The 27,775-nt window shown below is 33.0% G+C and overlaps 2 protein-coding genes across 3 annotated transcripts; one reads left to right on the plus strand and one right to left on the minus strand.

Annotated features, from left to right (window-relative positions):
• Positions 1-4,456: 4,456 nt before the first annotated feature.
• LOC101208940 lies at positions 4,457-9,543 on the plus strand. 2 transcript variants are annotated; one of them, XM_031888039.1, is made up of 7 exons: positions 4,457-4,577; positions 4,730-4,891; positions 5,071-5,203; positions 5,331-5,434; positions 7,602-7,773; positions 7,865-8,005; positions 8,079-9,543. In XM_031888039.1, the coding sequence occupies exons 2-7, from the start codon at positions 4,842-4,844 to the stop codon at positions 9,237-9,239; spliced, it is 1,761 nt and encodes a 586-aa protein (XP_031743899.1). In that variant the 5' UTR covers positions 4,457-4,577; positions 4,730-4,841; the 3' UTR covers positions 9,240-9,543. The 2 variants fall into 2 exon arrangements, with proteins under 2 accessions (XP_031743899.1, XP_004138362.1); XM_004138314.3 differs by lacking the exon at positions 4,457-4,577 and having other exon boundaries at positions 4,623-4,891.
• Positions 9,544-11,698: 2,155 nt separating this feature from the next.
• Positions 11,699-20,361, minus strand: LOC101208695 (somatic embryogenesis receptor kinase 2). The gene is made up of 11 exons (XM_004138313.3): positions 19,797-20,361; positions 18,796-18,928; positions 18,630-18,701; positions 16,805-16,948; positions 16,025-16,096; positions 15,870-15,941; positions 15,653-15,765; positions 13,392-13,523; positions 12,971-13,312; positions 12,410-12,804; positions 11,699-12,293 (listed from the first exon to the last, which is right to left on the minus strand). The coding sequence occupies exons 1-11, from the start codon at positions 19,888-19,890 to the stop codon at positions 11,979-11,981; spliced, it is 1,884 nt and encodes a 627-aa protein (XP_004138361.1). The 5' UTR covers positions 19,891-20,361; the 3' UTR covers positions 11,699-11,978.
• Between the last annotated feature and the right edge of the window lie 7,414 nt (positions 20,362-27,775).

The raw sequence follows: 27,775 nt of genomic DNA on the forward strand, positions 1-27,775 counted from the left end.
ATTAATGTTTTGATGTTTTATGTATTCCGTAAGATATATAATGCATTAAAAAGTAATATTGCAATCAATATTAAATTCTTGAATTATAATAAAACTTTGTTTTTTTTTTCAAACATGTTACTTTCATTTTAAAAATATATTTTTTTTCAAAGTTTATATCATTTATTATTAGGAAGAATATTGTATTCATTAAAGAAAACATGAAAACATTTGTTGGAGGGAAGAGATTATGCATTTGAGATAATTTTTTTAATCTACTTATTTGATGTTTAAAATCAAATTAAAAATTGTTTTTTCAAATATAAACCATACATTATTTATTAAAGCACTTACTTTATAATTTATTTTAGGAAGAAAAAAAGAAAAAGAGAAACGTAGGTCACTTAATCTAATATCATACCAAATGAATAAATTATTTATCAAGAAGAAAAAATAAACCTACATAACTTTTTATAGAAGAATGTGATTATCTATTATATGCTATAGCACACTATACATCAAATAACTAATTTTGAAAAAAAAAATACACATAAGATTTTTATAGAAAAAGGTACACAAATCTGATGTTTATTCAATTTTAAGAATTGAGTAGTATTGTTAAATGATTGAAATTTTCAAACTTTTAAAATTTTAAAATTTATTGTAAAATCATAAATTTGTTATGACTTTTTATTAATTATTTGATAAAACTATTCAACTTCTAAAACTTTTAAAATTCTAAAATAAATTGAATTTAAAGTTTTTATTATTTTTAATAAATTTCTTATGACAAAAACGAAAAAGCTAATTTCATATTTCTAACTTTATACATCGTATTAGCTTTAACTATAATTAATAATTAGATTTCAATAAAAGTTACATAATTCGATCACAATAAAAGTGTATTAACAACACTTTACCGTTTTATTAATAAAACAACTCTAATAAAAAAACAAAAATTAGTTAAATGAACAAAATTTATATGAGTAAAGAATGTATTCTTTTACATTGTTCAAGATTTTCCATTGTTACATTCTAAAAAAAAATCTTCATGGTTACATGACTCAAACATATCTCGCGAAAAAAATACACACAAACATATATTTAGATCACATGTTTACATTCTAACAAAAAAAAAACTAATATTACATGATTTAAACATCCATGAAGAAATACAAACAGACATATTTATATATATAAGTAAATAAATATAACAAAAATGAAAAAAAATAAAAGAGAACGTAATAGATAATTTGCTTTCTTTTTTACATCTTTGTTTTTTTTTACTAATGATTAGTTTGAATGAAAGAAAAAATAAAATATTTATACTAAAAAATTTTAAAGAGGAGGAAATTGGAAGGTTGGGAGATGATATAGAAAAGTTAATAAGAGATAAGAGAATGTGAATAGTTGAAATATAAAAGGTAAGAGAAAGATGAAAAGAATGGATGTGGAAAAGAGAAGTTTTAATAAGAGAATTAATTAATTAGAGAGAAAAATGCATTTTTTTTATACGGAGAGAGGAAGAAAGAATGAGAGAATAATAAATAAATTAATTAAATAACATAAAAGTAAAATATAGACCAGATTCAACAATCATATAAATAAAACAACTTGAAAAAAATAATTTAATTTAGCAATTAACTACATTAATTTTTGTATTTAAATGACAAAATTGCCACCAAAATAGTAATGAAAAAAAACCGTATAATGAGAGGACACCGTTGGAACAAAAAAATGTATTCTCATCCATGCTTTTATATATACTATAGCAAAAAAGAAATATATATTCATATAAATTAAAGAGGTTGGCTCCATGTGAGTAACACACTCTACCATCTTCTATTTCTTATGTTACTTAAGGAAATAAGAAACAAACAAACTATTAAATAATGTTGTCTTCTTTTTGAGTAAGCATAGCTAGCTAGCTAAGTTAGTTAAGACCTAGAGGTGTCAAGAAATTAACTGCACTTTTGCATCTTTACCTTCTCTTTATATGCATTCGATCTTCTTCAAATGAGTTTCCATTTTCACATGCTAAATATTGAACTTCTGAAGAAGAAGTTGAGAGGAAAAGAATAACAAATTAATGGAATAAAATACTCAATAACATTGGTAAAAGGAAATCAATGAAGCCCTTTGTATAGTAATGAAAGTCGAAGAAATTAACTATTAGTCTTCTATAATTAATTATATTACAAAAAAATAAAAATAAAAATAAAAAGATATTTAATTTATAAAATGTAAATGAAAAACTATTAGTCTTTCATAATTAGTTATATTATAAAAAAACAAAATTTAGAATGAAAAGATATTCAAATTTTAGTTAATTTCTAAAATGTAAATGGAAAATGATTGATGTTCCATAATTAATTATATTACAAAAAATAAAATAAAAAATGAATTTACCATAAAACCATGACGTGAAACACAAAATTAAACTTAAGGGTATGACGAAGAGATTTTTTTTTTCCACATTGAGGCTTTTATATATACCATAGATAAATTATTCTACACCGCCTAATTGAAGAGTAGACCCTATAACTAAGATTTTGATATCAATTCTTTGTGTTCGACCTTAGATTACGCAAGAAACCTATTATTTCACCTACACTTGGACAAGTAATAGGAAAACTTGTACTCAACGAAGACTTAGTATTTACATAATGAAGAGGTACATAGAGAGCATATAGCATGCAATGACCATGATTAATGACTCATCATGTAGAATTAGATACCAACATATGCAACAACACTATTTCCTAAGTCCGAAGTTAACCAACCAAATCAAGTTTTTGGCGTCGTTAAATTAAATTCAAACAAGCAGACGCTATGGGAGTGTCAACCTAGTTGATATGTTTTGATGCATCCCTTGATCCTATGTCTTTTTTTATATATACTTCTCTTGTACTTTGAGTTTCCTTTAATTAATAAAGAGACCATCTCCATCTTTTGCGGTACTGATCTTAGTATATATCTCTTGTACATTGAGTTTCTTATTGGAAAGTTACCGTACAATCTAAGTATGATGCATTAATGAAAAATTAATACATTAGACCTTGTTCATTTGTTGAATGATCAGAAGGTTAGTGGATGCAAATGGATATTTAAGATCCAATGAAATTCTAACGAACCTATAGTTCTAAAGTAGATTGGTGGCAAATGAGTTGCATCAAACAACAGAAATTCATTACACAGCAACCTACAACCCGGATGTCAAGCCAACAACCATACATGTGTTACTTAAGTTAGCCATAGCTCGTGGTTGGTTGATTTTCCAAATTGATATAATCAATATTTTTCTTCATGTTTTCTTTCAAGAATTTGTTTTCATGGAGCAACCAATGAGTTTCAACTGCCAAGGTATTGTCCTTCTTGTTTGTAAAATTAAAAAAGGCACTTTAGGTCCAAAATAGGCTCCTCAAGCCTGGTTTGAGCAGTTTGGCTTCTACTTGCAATCTTTCAGACTCTATTATTTTGTCATTCTAATGGCAGTTCTTGTTTTGTTTTGATTTATGTTGATGATATCGTAATAACAGGTAGCACTCTATCTATTGTGTGTGACTTAATTGCAATATAAAATGCTCAGTTTTCTCTAAAAATTCTTGGGCCACTTAGTTACTTTCTTGGAAATGGAGGATTGTTCTTGTCTCAATCTAAACTAGTTAACAAGGACCAAGATGACTGAAGCAAGGAATTGGACCAATGGTTAGTGGGCCTCTTCTTTCTGCTCGACAAGGTGAGACATTTTTCGATGTGCATCTTTATCAAAATATGGTGGGAGCACTTCGAAATTCCATACTTACTCGACCAGAAATTTTCTTCACTGTTAATAAAACATGTTATTTTTTGCATTCTCCTAAACTCATTCATTGACAGTTGGTGAAGCACATACTGAGCTACTTAAAAGGGACACTCCATCATATATTATTACTAGCTAAATCTTCAGCTAATTTATCTCTTTGGTGCTATGTAGATGATGATTGGGCAAGTGATCTTGATGATAAAAAATCCACTTTGGGGTGGAAGTTTAATCATATGGAGATTTTAGAAACAAATAATTATTTCTCGGCCTAGCATAGAGACCGAGTAACTGTGTTTAGCTGCAACAAGTGTGATAACCTCAATGTGGTGTATCTTAGTGCTAATCCCATCCTTCACTCAAAAGACTAAGCATGTCGAATTAGACATATACTTTGTTTGTGACTTGGTTCTCCAAAAGAAGATTTCCATTCAACATCTTAAGTTGTTGAAGTTGTAGCAAAAAACCTCTATTTACTACCTCTTTTCAGCAATTATGATTCAAGCTCAATGTTGGCTTGTGTGGGGCGTAATTTTTTCTCATTATCCAATTTATTTGTTCATTTAATTGAGTTTGTCATGGGAAAGACGATTTGTTTTCTAAGTTAAAAAGATAATTATTTTAAATAATTTCATTCAAAATCTTAGTTTGAAAGATAACTAATGATAAAAAAAATTGGTTAACATGAACTCAATTCAAATCTTTAAATCCGAAGTTTTACAAATTTCTTCAGGCTTAAGGAAAAGTTTGGAGCGGAAGGACGCGTTTCGTGACCCAAGAGAGCACACGGCGTCGTGTAAGTTCAAAATTTCAACAATTTTTCTAAAATATCTCCGCTTTGGTTGAGCGTTGGGTCCCCCTTTCTCTCTCTCCACCTCCTTTTCTTATTGATGCATAGATTACATTGATTAGGTTCAGTTTCATCATAATCTCCCCATTTTTCTCTAGATTTCAACTCGATCAAACGTAGAGCTTCTACACTTTTGGATTCTTCAAATTCAATATCTCCGTATCCTTTAATTCGGTCCTGAAAAGGATTTTCGTTTTGATCTTCATCTCCATGTCGATGCTTAATTCCTTCTTCAACAAGGGCTTCAAGGCTGCACAATGGTATCTCATCTTTTTATTTTGATTGCTTTTTCCCCATTTTCTCTCTTATTCTTCATTGAACTCTGTTGGTCACTGCTTTAATTTATTGATTTGAGATTTCAGAATTTTTGTTTTTGATAAAGGCGATCACCCTCTTCGGTTTATATGATTTACTTCACAATTTGCACTTTTGTATACAGTAAAACACTGCTTAAATTGACAATTCCACGAATAAAGCTGTTGAGGAATCGAAGAGAGATCCAGCTTAAGCAGATGCGCCGAGACATAGCTAAGCTTCTCGAAACAGGACAAGAAGCTACTGCTCGCATTCGTGTATGTGTTACTTCCTCAAGTGCATTAGATCATTTTGATGTTGAAAGAGGGAGGATAAGAAAGGAGGGGCATTGTTCGATGTCCTGGAACTTTTTGTTATCTTAGTTAAATCTTCTTTTGGATTCAGGTTGAACATATAATCAGAGAAGAGAATATGATGGCCGCTCAGGAAATTCTTGAATTGTTCTGTGAGCTTATTGTTGTTCGCCTTCCAATTATTGAAACACAAAGGTAATTTTTCCTAACCCATTTATTCTTCATTTGAAAATATTTCTTATTGTAATGTAATAAAACATGAGAAAGATCTGAATGCAACTGAGTTAAATAGGTTACACTTACAGTGCTTGAAGCAGATAGTAGATGCTCCCTACTATCTTTAATATACATGGACCTTTTTTTTGAGGGAAAAACATCCTTTAGTTTCATTGACAATGTGAAATTACAATAGTTGAAGATGTCCTATCGTTATGATTTACTAAACAGCTTTTTCAATGGTAAGTAACAAAACTTAAATCATATATATAGAAGTAGGGGTGCTTACAAGTTACAAAAACAATACAAGACACTTACATCATAATTATAGAAGTAAGGGTTGCTTACAAGTTACAAAAACAATACAAGAGTCAAGACTATAAGAGGGAACATGACAATAATGGTAAATGGTTCTTGTTCCACTTGTTCATGAACAATTTCCTGACTTCTTCCCTGAGGACAATGAAGCTCTTCATCTGGGGGTAATTTTAGATCACCAATCATGCACAGCTATGCAAGAAAGGGCAGAAATGCACGATCTACTGCACCAAACTAATGAATGATTTCAGTTGTTTATTATTTTATGGTGAACATGCAGTTGTTTCTTATCTACTGCACCAAACTAATGTGTCTTTCGAGTTGTTTGTTAGTTTGTGCTAGGCGTGCAACTGCCCATCATTTTGTGGGACGGTGTATGGCACTATTTAATAGGTTGGGATGTTGCTTATTAAGACAGGCTTCATTTTTCCTTGGTTAAGTCTTTTTGGAGAGACCACCCTCTTGAATGGTGGAAATGTACTGATTTGTACTAATCAATCTATCCTTTTCTAAGTGTTTTAGAGAGAGTAGCTTACAGGATACAATAACCAAAGTTTATTACTATTAATTGTATTTTTTCTCAAACATTTATTTATCTAAGATGTGCACGTATCTTATAAAACGTAGATTAGGGTGTTAGATCTCTAGTCGGTTTTGAGTTCAAATTTCGAACTCTCTACTGGACTCCTCTGTAAAGGCTTTATACTTTTTGATGAGCATTCAATTTATCTACATTAAATTCAAAGCTGCATTATGACACACAACTAACTAAATTTGTAACTATGGATTTGTCTACCAATTATACTTTCTTAAAGGCCGTTTTCTATGAGAATTTAATTTTATCAATAGATATGATATGTATATAATGAGTTCAGGATTTCCTTCATAATTTGTTAAGGAGCAGTTGCTTCATTTAAAAATGTGTACTTGATGACAAAAATTATAAATGTTGTATCTGCAGTTCTTTATTTCCCAATGTGATGTGAATTTATCTCAATTGTGTTTGTCCTTTTTCTATTGAAAATTGGCTTGTGGCCCTCTCATTCTTTGGGTAATTTCATGATGAGTAAGTATCCATATGTGTGCTATTTTGATTTGTAAAAATGCATATTAGAAATATGGTTGTATTTCACTTTGAAGTTTGAATACACATTTGCATGTAAAGTATTTTTGTGCATTTCATGTGGAATATTCTTTCATTTGAGTTGATTATTGCTGAACCTTCCTGCTATGATGGATGTTAAGTCTTAGATTGTTCAATGTTAACCTAGTTACCTAACCTGATCATTTAACTCCTTTGGATGACTGAAAACGCCATGCCTTGCAAACCGAAATTTAATTCATTGAGGGTGTTGCTAACTTGCAATAAAGTAACAAGTCTGCTTACCATTTCACAATTTTTCTGAGTTAACCACCAACCTCTTATTTTCTGGTGAAAATCCACGTGGTCTTTTGGATGATAGATTCTGCCTCAAGTTACCTGAAACTAGGAACTACATGTCCAAATTGCAATCTTAACTGCAAAATATTTCAAGTCTTACTTCATATTTACTGCAGAGAATTTATGCATTCCTTGTTGAATCAATGCTGATTAGTCGCAGCATCTCGATATTTCATTTTGTCTCATTTATTTCATCTAGTCCATTGTGATCTTTGTTTTTGTATTTCTAAATGGTGTATGTCTTTCTATGCTTATTTTGGAAGTATAAATGAACTTTTTTATTCTAACTTCACTTTGTTTCTTATGGTTATTTTCTTGAGACGTGCTCCTCCTACTTTATTCTCACCTCTAATGTCACTTGTCGCTGTAAAACCTCTAAATTTTCAGGGAATGTCCTCTAGACTTGAAAGAAGCGATCTCAAGTGTGTGTTTTGCTGCTCCAAGGTGTGCTGATCTTACAGAGCTTATCCAGGTTCAGATGCTTTTTGGTGCTAAATATGGAAAGGAATTTTTATCAGCTGCAACTGAGCTCATGCCTAACTGTGGCGTTAATCGTCAGGTTCATAGAACTGCTTGTTTATGTTTGATTAGAAGGAAAGCTTTTCAGCAGTCCATAGGATTATATATTTCTTTTTAAAATTCGATTGCAGTTGATAGAGCTGCTTTCTGTTCGTGCTCCTTCACCTGAAAAGAAACTGAAGCTGTTGAAGGAAATTGCTGAAGAGCATGACTTAGATTGGAATCCTGCTGAAACTGAAGCTGAATTTAACAAATCTCCAGAAGATTTGCTTGTAAGTGTTGTTTCTTTTTGTCTCCACTTATAGTGACCCTTTTATGCCTTAAGCTTATCTTCTCCTTTTGCAGAATGGATCGACACAGTTTGTCGGCGCATCAAAATTACCTCTTCCTCAAGAGAAACACAATGAAACATCCAATACCACTACCGATTTGGCTAGTGGACCCCAACCTGACTCTGATTCTGAATTGGACATGTTAGACTTTCCTGAAGTTCCAAAGATGTCAGTATGTCCGCAGCCTACTATAGATGCTGGCTCTGCACCATCAATGATCCCACCTCCATCTGTGTCGCCACCGCGTGAAACTGATCATGCTTCTTTTGAGTATTCTGGTATTCCTGAATCACCGCCACAAAATCTACACTCGAGACATGAGGAGGTGACTCTAGTGAGATCTGTTTCACCCAGCAACGATCAAATGAATGTTTCTGTTGGTGAAGATAAACAGTTTCTGCCTTTTATTACTCCCCCATCATTGTCACCTTCATTCTCTCGTAGACAAACTGAGTTGTCGCCATCCTCTGATCCAACGACGCCTGAGGAGAAGTTTGATATCAAACCTCGGATCAGAGAAGAGATAAATTCACCACTACCCTCTGTTTCAAGGGCTTCTGAGGAGAAGTATGGTTTCAAACCACGGTTCGAACCAGAGATAAATTCAACACCATCCTCTGTTTCGAGGACAATGAGTGAGGTCAATGCAGATCTCGGTGTTGATTTGCAGGACGTTCTGGCAGCTGCTCAGGCTGCTGCTGAAACCGCTGAACGTGCTGCCGCTGCAGCTCGTTCTGCTGCTAGTCTCGCCAAGGTTAGAATTGACGAGCTCACAAAGAAAAAGAATGATAAGGACCCTGAAATTAGTTGCGAAAATCCGTTTCACGGAGGTACTGCAAGTCCAGCAGATCATACAGAAACATACAAATTGAACCAACAAGATTCTCTGGGATACCATTCTAGTGCAATGCCATATTATTCACAAGATTCTTTTCAAGAACATCACAAATTAAGTCGCGATCCAGAAGTTTCTGATCACAGCCAACTCAAGCCAGAAAAATCAAGTTTCGATTACTCTCCTGGTAATTCACCATCTGAACATCAGACAGTAGCCCCTCATCAGCCACAGAGGCTCCCTTCAATGGACGACGACCCATACTTTTCATACCCAAATTTATTCACATCACAGAAACCAAATCCAGGATTCGATCATTCATCAGCTGGTGGTTCCTGATCTGCGTGAGGTTTGAGTTATATGCAAACGCGATGCCTTTGAGGCTCAAGGTTTCCTGAATTGATATTTTGTTCAGCTTTTATCATGAGTTTTCAATCTCTTTCAGAGCTATGGTAGCGAGCATTCAATGTACAAAACAACAGTAAAGATATAATGTACAATTGTTGATTTCTTTTCATGTACACTTTTTATGCCCTTTAATTTGTATTTGTTTGATCTCCAAACCATGTGGTATTTGCTTAATGAGAACGGAAGAGTTCTACGGTGGGGGCATTGAACACGAAAACTCAGAATTAGGATCCAACATTTGTACATTTTTTTTTTCTCTCTCTAACATGATGGAGCAGATGGATGTTGTTGGTAACTATGAGATCTTAAATGAAGGAATAGGAATACATATTGGCTGTTGATTTGAAGCAAATAAGTACCAAGGTAAACGTTGAAAACTTGGGTTTAATGGGATGAAAATTGTAGTTGGGATTGGGAAAAAAATTAGAAAAAATGGGCTGTTCGAAGACACTAAGTTAAACATTTATTTTTGAGTTAATTTTCATAAATATAACCAAACATTCAAATATTTACAACTCATTTAACAAAATCATAATGTTGGTTCAATTGGATACTTACATTTGATTTGAGACAGCGAAACACATGATATTTTTGAAGTTGGAGAATTGAACTTTAATCTTCAAGGGTGGTCAGCTTCAGGGGTAGAGAGTTCTCTCGCTCTTAAGAGAATTCTCTTTAAGCTTTAATCTTCAAGGGTGGTCAACTAGAGTTTTCTCGCTCTTAAGACAATTATCTTTAAACCTTCTAGAGTAAAAGAATTTCAACTCCCACAAATGAGGAGAACTTCTTTGATGGGTTTTATGGGCTTGAGTCATGTTGGTCTATGGACCAAATCCATGAACTCAAACACATGAATTTTGGTCATATTTAGCATTTGAGCTAAATTAAGCTTATTTTGAACTCAACTGAACTTTAGTCAAAGTAAATAATATTTAATTGAACCGAACTAATTAACTTGATCCAACTGTTTTAATAATAACATGTGCCATGATTAGAATTAGTCAATTTATGTCTTCAATTATTTGTATTTTTCATCATTAATTTAGTAAATGATATGACAATTTGTGATTGGTTTCAAAATTTTTTATTAAATTGTGTGTTTGGTCCATAAAATTTTAAAATGTACCCTTTTAGTCACATGTTTAATAAGAATTGACCCGTATGATCTCTGAGTTTTTAAAATGTATTTTTAACCTTTGAGTTATTAAAAATAAGTTTAAAAGATCCTTCGTGTATTTCTTTATTTGATTTTCTAAAATAATTCTATGATATTTAAATTAGAAAAGAAATAGTTTTAAAGATGGTATGAATTTTAGAAATCATTCATCTAGTGTAAAATATCATATAACTATTTAAAAAAAATATATAAAGTTATTTGAGGAACTTTTTAAACCTAGTTTTAAAAACTCTTGAACTAGAAAGATATATTTTCAAAACTCTAAGACCAAATAAGACAATTCTAATAAACCTAAAAACTAAAAAGATAAACTTTTGACTATAAACGAAGACAATCAACATTCAAAACACATACTATTATAAACCAAATATAATATGTCTGCATCTCAAATACAGACCATAATTAGTAAGAAAATATTATGATCACATATTATAATAATCTACTCAAACTTGGTTGAAAGATTCTCAAAAACCAATTACACAAAGTCTATCTTGCATTTAAGAACTAAAGACTAACTATTTGATCTAATCATCTTAAGTTGAAAAATACTCACGAGTGCTAGTACATCTACGACTTTTTAAAGCTTGGAATTACTTAGCAAAAGATAACATTGGAGTTGCAACATCAAAGTCAACAAAACCATAAACTTAAGTTTCATCTTACCACCTTGTCTTCTGTTGGATCTTTTCGAGGTCATCATCCTACAAATATTTTGTATTTTTAATCCATAGCATCAAAGACCAAACAACACCTATGCAATCAAACATGTCACCCAAGATATTGAATAATTGAACTCAATATTTTACATAGTCAAGCAAGTGGTCGCCTTATTCCATGGAAAATTTCTGTAATATCGTCAATCAAAAACAGTAGATCTAACATGAAAATTTATGGCATCTACCATACAATATGATTAAGGTAATTCCTTTCAGTAAAAGAAAGAAAGAAGTTTACATGCAAGGGCACTTTTATCCTACCATGAGTTAAAAAGAAATAGTTGAACAATGACAATTAACCAATTTTCTGAACTTTATTACGATTTGGTATTTGTTTGGGTTTGATTGCCATATTTAGAGGTAGCCCTTAAATGAGAGTAATAAATGTGGGATGGGAAGCTTAGGAGAGTATGTATCCAGAACAATTTCAGTAGAGAAATAAAATTGGGGTTTAGGACAAGACAGCCAGATGAGTAAAAAGAAGGGCTTTCTAAAGGTTAAACCTGCACAGGTCAAAATTGCAAATAGATAAAATATAAAACACCATCACTTGCACTATAAGATGGTACAATTTGCAAATGGACAAAGGCTGATTACTGATGCACAAATGAATTTCAAAATGCAGTTACAGAATAATTAGGAATAGGATATGGTTGCTAAGAAAGAAAAGAGAAACCAAAAAGGGGGAGAAAGAAAAGAAGAAAAAAAGTAGAAGAAATTTATAAGTAAAAATTAAAGTCACAAATCATTCCTTTTCTTTACTGAGCCATGGGGAGGTCATCTTGGACCAGAAAGCTCAACTGCATGCAGATTTTCAGTTGAATCGACAATCCAATCGGAATTTGGATGGGGCGATAGATCGATTTCTTGCCGAAGGATTTCCACCTTTTGCCACTCATCCCATCTTTCTGCCAATCCATCACCTTCAAGCATTCTTACCACCTCGGACATCTTTGGTCGGTCCATTGGGGAGCCTTGTGTGCAGAGTAAGGCAACTTGAATCAACTGTTCTACCTCAGATTCTATATAATTATTCTGAAGATCAGGGTCAACCAGCATTTCTAGCTTCTTCTCTTTCAATAGTCCTTTCACCTATTAAATCGAGAAGTTCTGTTAACTAATACTTCATCAAAACATGTATATTTACACTCTTCACAGTCCCCAGCCCCAGTAATTAATAATGAACCTAGGTTCCTTAGTGTTCTTACCCAATCAAGAAGCATGACATCATCATCATTGGCAAGTCGAGCCAAATCGAAAGCCCTTTGACCAGTGATAAGCTCTAACAGCATGATACCATACCCGAAAACATCTGTTTTCTCAGAAGATTTCCCAGTGGAAAGGTACTCAGGAGCTATATGTCCAATCGTACCACGTACTGCAGTGGTGACATGAGTATCTTTGTAATCCATAAGTTTAGCCAACCCAAAGTCCCCTACAACAGCTTCAAACTCCTCATCCAGCAAAATATTTGCAGCTTTTACATCACGATGAATGATCTTTGGATCACAGTGATCGTGCAAATAAGACAGCCCTCTTGCAGATCCCAATGCAATTCGCTTTCTTGTTCTCCAATCAAGAGGTGGTTGGGATGGTGGTCGTTCTAAAATATTAGAACCAAACTGATTAGAAAAGAAATCGTATAAATTTTAAACTTCATTTCAATTTTATTTAGATTTAAGAAGAAAACCATTCTTTCCACAACTCCATCTCGATAGGTAGAGAAAGAAAATGCATGACAAAGAAGATCCCGACCCTAAAACAGGTACCTCTTAAGCAAGATGCCACACTTCCATTGGCCATGTAGGGGTAAACAAGAAGACGTTCAGTTGGTGTCATGCAAAATCCACGTAGTCGTAGTAGGTTCCGATGCACAGCCATGCTGATCATCTCTACTTCTGTTTGAAACTGCAGCTCTCCACCTGGCGTACGTTCTTCCTTAAGTCTTTTAACAGCTACTAAAGAACCATCTGCCAATCGACCTTTATAGACTTTGCCAAATCCACCCCTCCCGAGTATGTTTTTGTTACTAAAACTATCGGTTGCCACTTGTAGCTCTCTCAGCGAAAATCTTTTAAGCTGTCCCAAATGCACCTCTGGATCCTCCTCGGCTGATTGTGATAAAATAACAAACAAAATCAATCAAACAATCTTACTCCGTTGGAAATTTTTTTAAGGAAAAAGACCAACCAGGAACATCGAAGAAAACTTCTTGGGGTTTCCTACGGCGCCACCACGCAAACGCAATTGCTGGAGCTGCAAAAAGTAAAGCAGCACCCGCAGCAACTCCACCAGCAATAGCTCCAGTCGCACTATTCCCTCCTGGTAATTATCATCACGTATAATTTTTTTTAAGAATCAATGTCCATTCCCAGGAAAAACTATATAGAAGAGCCTAGATGTTCAGGAGACTGTAAGAAGGCTGTTCAATCTACCAAATAGAAGAATATACGAACACAAGGAGGTATAAACAAAGATTTTCGAAGAGATGACCACATGAAGCTTAACCCTTGGTTCATAACACAAACACAAGGTAAACAGTAGAAAATATACTTATGCTTAACGTATACTTGAATTTGAGCAAGTTTGGTGGTACAATTTGAATTTTGAAATTGGACTAAAAATTACAATACAATGCTTGATAGTCACTTTCGAACATGTGCATGGCAAATAGAATGTTCTTAATAGACTTGGTCGGTTACAGTTTACACATTGTGCAAAAAGAAAAAAAGATGGGCTTGATAGAATCAAATCATCAAACAATGATCAATCTTAAATATATGGTACCATACGATCCCTTTAAAGATGCTTTCCTCAAAAAATCAACTATCCCATAACATCTTTCTTCCATTGTTCCATATTTACCAAATCAGACACAACTAAGATTTTGAGATGACTCGTTATTTCTATACTATTACCTCCATTTTGACTAGAGAAATCACCTTCAACTCTCTTGTAACACCCAAAACAGCTCAAGTATCCACAATATTTCAAACGGGGAAATGCAGGGTTTAATCTTTTCCAGTCTTACAAGCACATTATAAGCAGTTCAAATAAAAAAAAAAATTTAAGTAATCATATTATCAAACAAGTTGAAGTTCTCAATCTATATAATAAACACAAATCGGATAAATTGAATCTCTTGAAAAATATCAAGCTTTATAAGAAAACATGAGGTTCCATTTGCCAGAACATTTCTTTGATAAAAGGTGTTCCACAGACTATCATATTTCTACCTTGTGTTCTTCCTTTTTTTTGCGTTGGGAAACCTAACAAATTGGTATGAAAGCACATTCATCCAGGAGAACCAATTCTAGCCATAGATTGTATGTTACAGCTATTGGTGGTGGTACAAAGGAACATGGAATCAGTGAAACTAGGCTTGGAACTGGAAGAATCACAACAAACACTGACAAGAATGCAAAAACGGTGCAAGGATTACAATCACCCAAAAATGGGAAGAGAACAAAATCTAAGGAAGAATTACTTAAATCCTCTAAAGAGGAACAGATATAGAGAGCAATAGAAATAGCTTGGATGAGCTTCCCTCTAATGGGCTGGTTTCAAACAGTTTGGACGAGGCCTATTTGTTTCCAAAGGTAGAAAATCATAATGTTTTTATGAGATGAATCTTGGGTTGGATTGTCCTTTATTTTAATCCCGAAACCCTACCTAACATTACAGTACCCTTATATTCTACGCTATACTGTACTGACGTTATCAATCACATGCCACCAGCCAACACTACCATCTGTCAACATCTGTAGCTATCAACCACATACCATTGCAGCCTCCTTCCACCATTATTGCCAAGTAATGAACAAATCAAGCAAGAAAGAATAAGATATTGGAGAGACAACACTCAACCATTGTTTCTCTTAAAGAATGCTCCATAAGAAATATCGCTGAGTACAACCCTCAACAGCACCTGCTCATAGTGAGATGTGATGCTTGTCGAGAATTGCAAAAATTGCATCAGTAACACTCAAAGGAAAGCCTGAGCACAATTAATGATTGTACTAGGCAACTTTAAAGACATTTGGTCTCACTGTTAAAGCCCTTGTCAAAAAGCTCGACTGAGGAGTCAATTCCGGGGAGAGAAAGAAAAACCCATCCACCATTTTGCAGGGGGAGGAGGGATAAACATACCGAACCATTTTTTTTCCAGGAGAAGAGAGGAAAACCATCCTAACGTTGCTGGGTTGTGTCTGTATTTTCTCTACCAAGCTGCTCATTTTCATCCCTATTCTAGAAGGGAAAACAAGTGATAAGATAACATCATAACAACATAGTCACGTCTCAAACATCTATATAGAATTTTATCAAATCTCATCTCTGAAGCTACAGACAACAAAAAACTAGTAAAAAGATAATACTGCAAAAACAAATTCCAGGAATCTGTACTGAAGTTAATTGCAAGAAATACACTAAAACCCCAAAAAATAATTCACCTGGTGAAGATATAGGTGGCGGTGGGACAAATGGTGGAGGAGGAGAAAATGGAGGAGATCCAGGGCAAGGGCGGCCAGTAACAGGACCACAAAGATCCAAGTTGTTGGCAAAACTGTCAAGAGAAAAAAGAACCAAAATTTTCAGCCAAGTCACACAAATCAAACTTAAAAAACATGGGGACCTAAAAAACATGGGCTCTAACAGTCATCAAGAAACCTGATGGGGGTGAATAAGGAGAAGGAACCATTATCTGGAACCACGCCGGAGAGATGGTTATTCGATAGATCCCTGAAAGGAAAGTGGTAACCTCATAATTTGTACTTTATCCATACTACTTGGCAAACTTGTGAAGGAGTGAGAGTAATACTCACAGAACTTGAAGGGATGAAATATTAGTCAATGACATAGGAATGGGGCCTGCTAAGCTGTTGTTGTTCAGCCGGCTATCCTTATTAAAACATTCCAAGAAAAAGCAATGTAAGAAATAAACAAAGCTAAAACTAGATGAATAAAATGAACAAGTCATGAATAAATATATATTTGGATAACAAACTACAAGTGGCCAATTAAATTTGATAATTTTTCTGCTTTAAATTAAGAGAGAGAGAGAGAGAGAGGCAAGCTATCAACTCATATAGGTAATTAAGTCCCATGAAAATAAAAAACCAAATGTAATTAATAGCATAGTGAGCTATAATAACTATTTAAGTGTAAATTATGGATTTTCAAAATAGCTGTGGAATGTAAAATCAGTGAACATCAACTTTCCCTGCACAGTGTGCACTGTCAAAAAGATAACCAAACGATTGCTTCACTTGTCCATCACTTTCACTATCCATTGGAAGTGTTTTTTATAATTCGATTGGCACATAGTCTGCCTTTTTTGTTCTTTTGTCATTTAAACTTACCAATGAAATGAAGGATTCACATTTTCCCATTAAAAAAAAAAAAGAGAAACAAACAAACAACAAATACAAAACAAAACAAAGCTTTCCGTACATGGTGAAAGTGGCTTTTGCAAACATGAAACACAAAAATAATATCATAAATATCACATAAAATAATAAACTAACTGGAACTGCAATCTGAAAGCAACTTCACAAACTGAAACAGTAAAAATGGGTTATTTAGGTATAGCAACATAAACTCACAGGAACCGGAGTTTTGACAGCTTGCCCAATGTGTCTGGAATTGGACCCGAAAATCTATTCAAATAAAGATCTAAGCTCACCAAACTAGTCAGATTCCCCAGATCACTTGGAATTACTCCACTTATGTTATTACTGTAGAGCTCTCTGTCATCAAGAAGTAGGCAACAAAAACAATTAGTCAAATAAAGTATGCTATTAGTCTATATTAATGCAATGTAATCAAGGTAATAGGAACGACAATGAACATGGAAAAGATATCTGGGTAATACTATAACCTACTAGGGCATTTTTATTTGTATTTTTTGAGATCAACATGCTGTGGGATTCAAAAACTACAAGGCCAGTTGAGATACTATGTACGTGAAGTTTTTCAACCATGTTGAGTTGGCATGATATGAATCCCTTACAAAATTTTGATTGACCACTATAACAGCCCATCAGTATTGGTTACTACAGTGATTGATGAAATTACAAAAAGAAATCAGTAGAGCTTGCAAAAAGACACTCCAAATGGCATTGATTTCAAAAAGTTCCAGGAAGGTGCACCAAGTTCAAGTATTAAAAATGAAGACTCAATTCTAAAAATTGCTCTTGATCTATGTAGCTTCAATTTCCATTTTTGAAGTTTGAATTTTACACTCAAACCATTTAATTTGTTGCAAAGAAAACCATCGAATTGAAACTATTAAAACATTAAGGGCAAATCTAAAATCAAATACTAAGTTAGGACCACATTTTGTTGAGTACGAGAATTTAAGTCATCCCTTCAGGGACATCCAATAAAATTGGAGAATCTAAGTCAGGGTGGTTAAATTGAAACTAAGTAAACCATAAAAATGCTCCTTTTTCTTTTCAAAGATCATATAAATACTCCGGCTTCAATTTTGCTTCTCCCTATGTTTAGACTATGTTAGGTACTTAAGCACCTTGAAGAACCACACCCAAAAGTCAGCTATTGGGGTGGGGGAGCCAAGCCAATTAAGTACCACATAGGTCATCCCATTCTAACCAATGTAGGACAAAGGAATCTATACTACCCTGGTTCCTAACAATACTCATCTCATCCAAAACGTCAACCCCCCCTCCCCCCTCGATACTACTCTTAGGTACTTAAGCACCTTGGAGAACCACACCACAAAAACCAGCTATTTGGGTGGGAGAACCAAGCCACTTAATCACCACATTGGTTATCCCACTCTAGCCAATGTGGGACAATAGCATCACATCTCATACTACCTTGGTTCCTAAATATTTTTAATTTACTTTCAATCTTTTAATTTTTGTTAGATATTATAATAAGGGTTCATTTAAAACAAACTAAAAAATTGTGGACATAATTGAACTTTTGAGACATTATGGAAAAAACTGAAACCAAACAAGTACACTGAAGGTCTTTTGAACAATTTAGCCTAAATAGACTGAGGTTGATATTTCCTCCCAATCTTACTCCTTCAATATCTTAGGATACTATTTTGGCTCTCCATCACCTAGATGGTACAAATTTTCAAGTTGAAGAGTGTGACTATTTGAATTATCAAGTTTCATTCATTGAATATAACAGAAACTTTTATGAAGAAATTGTATAAAGGAAAAAGAAACAAAAGATTATATTCAAGATCTCATGCCTAAGTTCATAATCTTAGAATAAATCATATCATCCCATTGCATAACCAGTTCATATAGATTTTCCCTCTACCAATTTCACTATGGTTGCTGCCACTGTGAAAAGGATATATCACAAGACCATGAAAGAATGAAAGATACAGGAAGGTACTTGATATGGACGAAATAAACAACAAACAAATTTAAGGTACAAATAACTTACAGATACTGCAAATTTTTTAGCAAGCCAAGCTGTGGAACAAGTGTGCCCGACAAAGCTGCATTTCCAAGATCACTGAAAACAACGTATAACAAAATCTACATTATTTCCAGACCTGTACTTATCAGAATCATTCGGTGGAAAGACCATGTATGAGTGAATAGCTTACACTCTTATGACACTGTTATCGTTATTGCATGTAACATGAAACCATGTACAGGGATTGACAAGAGTGGGATCCCAACTCTGCAAGACATTGTTAGGATCTTGCAAGCTGGTTCTTAGGCTATGCAAAGCATCACCTGTTCAAAAATAAAAGTAAACTAGTTAATAAACGTATAAGAATAACATGACAGCACAAAGAATAGAAGTTCCAAAAGAAAGTGAAGTTTTCTGAGAACACCAAGAACGTCTCAGCTGTCAAAAGGGCCATCAAGTCCATAATTCAATTTTATAAATGAGTCATTGGATGTTCACTGATTTACTTGACATATACATTAGAAATGAAAATGAAAGAAAACGAATTCTGTGCTTCAACCCAGCAACCACTGGTCAGCAACAAGGAAGAGTAGAAAAGGACCACGAGACCCTTTGGCACCATCTTAGCTGAAGCAATTCAACTTTGAATTCCCTACACTGGGTTAAGGAAAGAAAACTCTCTGCTCATTGGAGAACCCATTAAAATGCCTTTCCACTTCACAACTGATATCAGGATACAACTGAAGTGACCCCTGCTCTTTTTTCCAAAACACATATTATCATGCAGAAAATAAAGGGTTTGATCAGATAACGTAGTTCAGTTTGATGCACACCAAAATCCAACAAAATCTTCTCGTACATGGTTTCCCCTAAACTCATGTGTAAGAATCAAGACAAAGCAACCACGAACCCTTTTTCCTTTTCCTATTTACAATCAGTTACTGGTAACTCCAATATGATCCCAATCTTACAAAAACAACCCAAGGAAGAAAGAAAGGCAAAAGAACAAATTTAAGCAAATTCCGAGTATCCAAATACACAAGAAACAATAAGGGGTAGAGAAGAATGAAGGCATTTCCACATTCAGAAGAATAAAGTAATTTTGAAGGAAAAGATAAAATTCACAGGCGCCTGATGAAGGAGGAAGTGAAGAAGTAGAGCAATTGGTGGAAAAACACACACGTAACACACCTTCCATGTTGGCAGAAACGAGCCATAGTGGACGAACCAACAAGATCAAAGAGACGAAACCCAGAGCCAAAACCTTGTACTGCTCCATCTCCATTAAGTGATCATCAACATCAGATCCAAATGGTAAAACTGAGCAACAAACACAATCATCACAGAACCAAGCTCCAAAGCCCCAGTTAGGAACAAAAGCTTTAGCCAAAAGAAAAGGGTCGGAACACTGGAAACTGAAAACCCCAGTTCAAAAATGCAAGAAAAACTCCAACATTTGAGGTGAAAGAGAGAATCGTGAAAAATGAAGAGCACGCAAAGGCGATCTGGCGAGCTCAAAAAGGCGAACCCCCGAGAAGAGAAAAATCAGAATATTTCAGTAATTCTTTTGCTGTTTCACGGGCATAGCTTTCTTCTTCCAAACTTACTTTCCCTTTTCCGCTGTCTCTCTCTTCTCTCCTGCGTGTGTATGAAAGTGTTTTGGAGTGGGATTAGTGTTATTTTTTTGGTTCTCTCTCTCTCTCTCTCTCCTTTTGAGGAGTGGATGCAGAAAGAAAAAGAGATTGAAACTTGAAAATGGAGAGAGAAGGAGAGATTAGTAGGCCAAAGTCCAGACGTATTTTAATTTTTGTGAGGGTAGGGAGCTGCCCGATGATGCTGACCGAGCTGACCAAACGCAGTCAAAAACGCCTTCGCGCTACATCGTGGAAAGTGACGTGACAAGCTCCAACCAAGACATTTCCTCCTCATTATTATTACTTTTTTTTTACTTTCCTTTTTCCAAAACCCTATTTTTTAAATCCAAAAATATGAAGATTCCAACCTACCACCCCCCTACATTAAAAATCGCCTTTAAAACTAACTAATCATCTCTTTTACTCTTTTACTCACCCTTAAAACACTTTGTATCACTTTTTTACATTTCTCATTTTATCTAATGTACATCACCATTTTGTTTTTTTTGCAAAGGTATTGTAATAAATACTTATTGTATGATGTACGTAATACTGATTATATATTTTCATTCACTATTTTACTCTTGTATAATTGGTATACTAGTTAGTTGTTGTATACAATTTATTGATATACCTATTATGAAGTATACTTACTGTATGGTGTAAGCATTTACTATTTAGTGCATATATTAAATTGATTGTTCTATTTTGTTCCTTTAGGTTCATTTACCGCATATGAAATAGATGCAAATGACCATTTCAAATATTGTTTCATGACTATTGCATCATCAATTGAAGGTTGGAGATATTGTAGACCAAATATAGCAGTTGATGAGACATTTTTAAAATGTAAGTATGGTGGAACATTGTTAACGGCGGCAACTATGGATGACAATAGTAAAATTTTTCCTCTTGCAATCTTTTTTTTTTTTTTTTTTGCAAATGTATTGTAATAAATGTTGGGGTGGGGATTATCCCTCTTGCATTTAGTATGGTAGATTTAGAGAATGATGCTTATTGGAAATATTTTTTTGAACAATTAAACTTTCTTTTGAAGATCGAGAGGGGATTGGTTATTAATTACGATAGACGTATAAATATTCTGAAAGGTGTTTTAGATGTGTTTCCATCGATACAATATTGTGTTCGTGTAGAACATCTTTTGAATAGAGTCAAATTGTCATTTAAAGATTCTTTAATTGAAAAGCTTTTTCGTCAATAGATGATTTCGAGTTATATATGGGTCTAATTTTTTATAATAAAATTGACATATTTGCAAGAGCCCCTTAACCATATATTGTTGTTTGAAAATTATTTAAAAAAAATATAAAAACACACTATTTTCTTTTTTAATTAACGATGAGTGTTGTCTTTCTGAATTCTTTTTTTTTTAATTTCCAAATTAAATTAATTGGTGAGTCGTTTATATACATATTTTCAATTTATTTCTTCTTTGTAATCCGTTTTTTAATTTGTGAAATGTTTATTATTCATTTAGGTGAAAATTTAATTTTGTAGTTGATTCGGTTTATACTAATATCAAATGAAAATTTACGATTGTAATTCATATGGTTTATATTAAGTTAATTTCTTGTGAAATTTGCAATGTTTATATTATTACAATAATTTAATAATTTTCATGGATTTAAAAACTAAAAAAATTAATGTTCTAAGCAATTCTGAATCTTTGTTGTTTAGGTATCTCTGCCAGCACTTCATAGTATAAATTCCATGTCAAAAAAATATATGTTTGGGACAGTGATTATTCTAAATTGTAAGGTTGGAATTACTTAAAATTACACAAAAATATATTAAGTTCAATCCTTCCAAAGTACATATATATTAAAATTTACATTTAAAAGTAAAAAGAAAAAGAGGCATGGACATGGCTTTAACAAATAGAAAATCATTCCAACACATCAACTAAATTATATTCAACAGGTACATATCTTAGTTAGTTTGACCGCCACCGCCGTTGCTCTTAGGCGGTCCAGGAACACGTCTAGCTAACGCAGTGACAAATGAATATGGAAATTGTATTTGGAGTAACTTAAGCTTGGTAGATATCCAGTAGTCCCTTACTGATTGAGAGATGGGTATATTGAAAGAATCCTCACCTAAACCATCACTTTGGCCATCCAACTTTGTTATCAGCTGCTGAGTCGAATCCTCCATTTTTAACCCTTTTCAGCAACAACTTAGAATCTCTCTCTTGATCCCCTTTGTGTTTCAAGGGTTTCTGTGTGGGACTTGATTGAATCAACAGAAGTTGTATATATATAGGGGAAGAAAAGTTGACTATGAATCCTCATAACTAAAAGAAAGTAATACTAATAATAATAATAATAATAAATGAGTAGCATGAGGTAATAATAATGAATATGAGTTAAGGTTTGTATTGAAATTACGGTCCTACCCTTTTCATTTCTTACCATTTCCGACTAATTGGCTGTTGAAGAGAGAAGAAAATTTATAGTTCCATGCAAACTCTATTTGTTGTCTGTCTGCTGAATATACTTTTAAAAAACAGTCCACGATTTGTTAGTATCAAAAAATATATTTGTGGTAACTGTTATTTTGGCTAGAAAATTTCTTTTGTTCTTGTCTTTTTATTAACACTTACGTAGTTTTTTTTTTTTTTTGGCAATCGAGGAACCTTCGTTTTTTAGTCTTCTGCCTATTTGGAAGCTTTACTTGTAGAGCTAAAATAGTTATGGCTGTCTTTTGGCTCCTCCTTAGATATTGATATGGAAATATAACATTTGTCTTTTGGTTGCAAACCTAAGCTATTGTTCAAGAAGAGAAAACTGTTTGTGCTTGGTTATATATACAGCAAAAACAATTCTCTGTAACGTGTGTGGAACACATTGTTACTGAGGTGAACATATATCGAGCCTAACTTCAAATATATTTTGAGGATTCTCATTTGAGGAGAGCCTAAATACAGAGATATGACGGTGAACCAAGTTTCAACAGGTTTAGAGGAAGCCTAACTTCAAAAATAAAACATATTTTTATTTTTATATTATTTGTATTGTGGCAAAAATCAAAGGAAATAGTTCTAGGAAAATTTTCGTGTATCAACTCACTGGTAATATGGTTAGAAAAGAAAAGAAAACTCTTTGAAGACTGAAACAAAGTCTTATCTTTTGACTTGGACGTTAGAAAAAGCACGTGGTTTTGGCATCTGTTCTTTTGTTTTGCCTACACGTAGCTGCCTATGAACAATTATGAGTATTTAATTAAGGTGAAAGGATGTTGTGGTTTGGTTTATGAACCATTTGACCATTGGATGTGTCCAAAACAATGGTATTGATTGGGTTTGGAATTTGATTCGTTCAAAGTAATGGTTATTTAATTTGAAAGTGATTCAATTAGTTAATGTTTTATTTGATTTGGTTCAACGAACTTCTCACCCATATCGGCTACTCTGTTTCACACATAAACTCCATCCAATTAGCTCCACGTTAGACGTGGATTTGCTGTTTTTATATTAGCTTGTCACCGTTTGAAGTTTTAGTCTTGCATTCAACTATTTCATATAGCTACCTAAACTCCTTTAACCAATTGGGTTTGAGACTTTGAATTTGTAAAATTGTTCAAGATAATTTTTCAAATCAAGTTCTAGTCAAATTAACTCTATTTTTAAAACTTTTTAATTTCTTTTAGCCTTACACCACTTGACGAATTAATTTGTTGTTTATTTGTTTATTAGTTGAGTAAAGTAAAGGAGGTATTTATACACAACAATGACTAGACATCCTAACAGAACTTAGCAACCTAACACAATGACAAATTATAAAAAATTAACAACCTAACAAAATATAATAACAAATTACATTAAAATTAACTTCTCCTCCAGCTGAAGGTGATAGTGTAGAGACCAACTTGATTTTTTACCTGTAACGGATGGAAGCGAGCAGGGACGAGCGTGTTAGTGATAATATCTCTGCTGATTGTTTTGCCGTGGATATGGATTGAAAACAAGAGAATGGAGCTTTGGAGATGGTGGAAGATAAAGTGATAGGTAATTGTTTATGACTTGAAGAAAATTCTGAGTCAAACGTTGAACCAAACACTAGTAGAAATTTGGGTTTTAATGACATAATATTTGCGTCATAAAGAGTTTTAATGACATAATTTTTACGTTATTGAAACCCCTATCAAGAAAGGTTATTCAATGACACTTCGAGAAACATGTCGTTAAATATGCTTAGATGACATCAAAATTGTGTCATTAATATATTTACCTTGATGCAATTAATATGTCACTGTTTTCTATAACTTGACACCAGTATATTGTCATCAATACCCTTACATTAACGCTTTATATGTGTCACCATTATTTATACCTTGACACCAGTATATTGTCATTAATTCCATTACATTGACACTTTAAATAATGTGTCACTATTTATCTATCATTTGACACGAATATATTGTCATTAGTACCCTTATATTGACGCTTTAAATTTATCACTGTTATATACACCTCAACACCAATATATTGTCATTAATACTCTTACATTGACGCTTTAAACATGTCACCATTATCTATCACTCGACACGAATATAGTATCATTAATTTCCTTGTATTGATGCTTTAAATGTGTCACTTTTATCTATAAGTACTCGACACCAATATATTGTCATGTTTCAATGTTTCGTTACACATAATTCTTGTCAAAAAATTGTAATTTGACGACACTGTTTCTATTTAAATAAGCATGTCGACATTTGTTTGGCATCGTTATTTTTCAATTTGTAACATATATTTTTCTATCATATATTTATCCTGTAAAAAAAAAAAATTGAATACATGATTCAACATTACCCACATATAATTAGAAAGATTTTTATATTGATAATAAAAACTATAAATTACATTGTCAGTAAAGGTTTTACATTAATCTAAAAAAATAAACTAACTGTAAAATTATATGTATATGTGACTTAATCTATCGAACTGATACATAAATGGACACGATCAATATCATGATTCACAAATTCTTCAACTACCGGTAAATTTGAAAAAAATGAACCTTAGCCAACATTCATTACTGAAAATGCATAAGCTTAATTAAGCATAAACATCAAGTACATGCCAAAGAGATTTCACCTTTTTAATAACGCCGACAAATGAACTTTTCAAAATAAGCTAAGGTTCATACAACCAAAGTTTTTAATAAAAGATCCATAAGGGACACAAAATATAAATAAAAACACGGACTACACAAGCATAATCATAAGCATAATTATAAGTATTATAAATGTAAGTTTCTATTCAATCTTTACAGAGTCAACAATATTCTAGTTTGCACCGAGTTGAAAATTAAGCATAAAATTACCTTTATCCCCTCCCCTCCCCCGTCCAAAGTCATTACAAAAAAATGTATCAAGTTCCTAAGTACATGTACACATGATTCGTAAAATATAATTTAACAAAACCAATTGAGGAAAAATGTTTATTATATTTCATGTACAATATATATGTAGACAAAAATAGCCTAAGGGTCAAGATTGGTGCTCGTTAGTGGTGTAATATGGTAGCACCAAAAACATTCGAAAAATTGTCAATGTAGCCTACAAAGAAACGACCCAATTTAAACAATTTTAAAAAGTTTAAAAAATTCACATCTAACTTCTAGATGGTCTCATTTTGAGTGATATTATAAAAACTTATTAGTGATGCTCAGACTTATTTGTTATTTTTGTCCTAAAACTTGTCGTCGAAATGTTTAATTTTTTTTGTTTTCATCTTGCACCTCTTTAGCTCTGTGATCATAGGCAGGTAAGTGTGGCATCCTATCTTTTGCATACTCTCTGACACAAAAAATAGCCCAAGGGTTCGAATTGGCGTTCCTTAGTGGTGTACTATGGTAACACTCAAAATGTTCGAAAAATGGCCAATGCTATAGACTTCAAAGAAATGACCCAATTTAGAACAATGTTAAAAAGTTTCGAAAATTCACATCTAACTATTAGGTGAACTCATTTTGAGTAATATTAAAGTTTTTTTCCCACAAAAACTGAATAGTGATGTCATAGGCTCATTTTTTATTTTTGTCCCAAAACTTGTCTTCGAAGGGTTTAGTTCTTTTTTTTCTTTTCATCTTGCACAACTTTAGCTCAATGATTGTTGGATGATAAGCGTGACATCCTATCTTTTGTGTACTCTATGACATAGAAAAATGGCCTAAGGATCGTTACTGGTGCTCTTAGTGGTGTACTATGGTAGCACCAAAAATCACTACTATAAAACTAACAATACTTGTTACTTTGACAGTTTTAATAAAACTTGTCACGTAAAAAAAAGACGTTTTATAAAATTTCTAATTTTCTCAAATTTTGTAAAAAAAAAAAAAACGTTTCCCTCGATTTTTCCCCAAAATTTCATTTTTTCCCCAATTTCTAAAAAACCTTAATTATTTTTTCCCCAAATTTTTACTCATCCTTTCTCCATCCATGAATTCTTCCCCTAACTTCAAACTTTCTCCCCCAAAATTTCCATCCACGAAAACCACGATCGTCCACCACACCCAACATCCGATGACCCATCCACCATGCCCAATCTCTGACGACCCATATCCACCACCTCAAGCTTCGACGATTGTTCTTCATGAAAATGTTTGTCTCCCATTTTTCAACTCCATCGTTGCTTAATTGCCTGAAAGCCCTCATGTCCCCTAAGTACAAGATTAGATCTTTTTAACCTCAAGTGAATTGCCAGAATGCTCACTTATATGTCCTACACTTATACTTGAACTTTTTAACATGCAACGAAAAAAATTAATAAACTTCAAATTTAACTGTTAAACAAAACATTTCTTATTTCTTGAACCAAGCTAAGCGTTATACAATTACATTTTTCTTACTTCCTAAGTACAAGAATAGATCTTAAAATTGAATGTCTTGCCTAACTCTCACAAATTGAGATAGAACTCTTTTTGTACGAGGCTTCTATTTAACAAAATAAATTTTCTATTCACAAGAAATACAAAGTAAAATAACTTAGATAGTTTGCTTAACTTCCACGTGTAGCAACTCATCTTATCCTTCCTTATTTGGCTTAAACGTCTGATCACCTAGGTAGGAAAAACTATAAACATAATCAAAGACTTAGTGAGGGATAGTTTTGAAAACATTTATTAGTGATATTTATAAAATTGATATACAAAGTAAAACCAAAACAAAACCAATGTAAAAAATAAAAAATAAAAATTTAGAACTAGATTCAACTCCAAATTCACATCAAAGATAAAGCATAAAACAATCAAAGATAGAAGTTAAATTCTCAAATCAACAACCATTGTATATAAGATTACAACTAATGTACCATTGATATCGTAAAATCAAGATTAATACAATAGAAAAGAGAAAAATTTGTTGATATGCCTAATAGCAGTACATCCATTTCAAAACCAGACAAAAAAAAAAAAAAAAAGAAGCAAAACCAAAAATAAAACTTAAATAATAGTTTAAATCGTTGAAAAATACAAAAAAAATCGAACTCCTTAAACCACAAGGACGAAATTG

The sequence above is a fragment of the Cucumis sativus genome, chromosome 6, assembly GCF_000004075.3.
Source record: "Cucumis sativus cultivar 9930 chromosome 6, Cucumber_9930_V3, whole genome shotgun sequence".
Taxonomy (NCBI): Eukaryota; Viridiplantae; Streptophyta; class Magnoliopsida; order Cucurbitales; family Cucurbitaceae; genus Cucumis; species Cucumis sativus.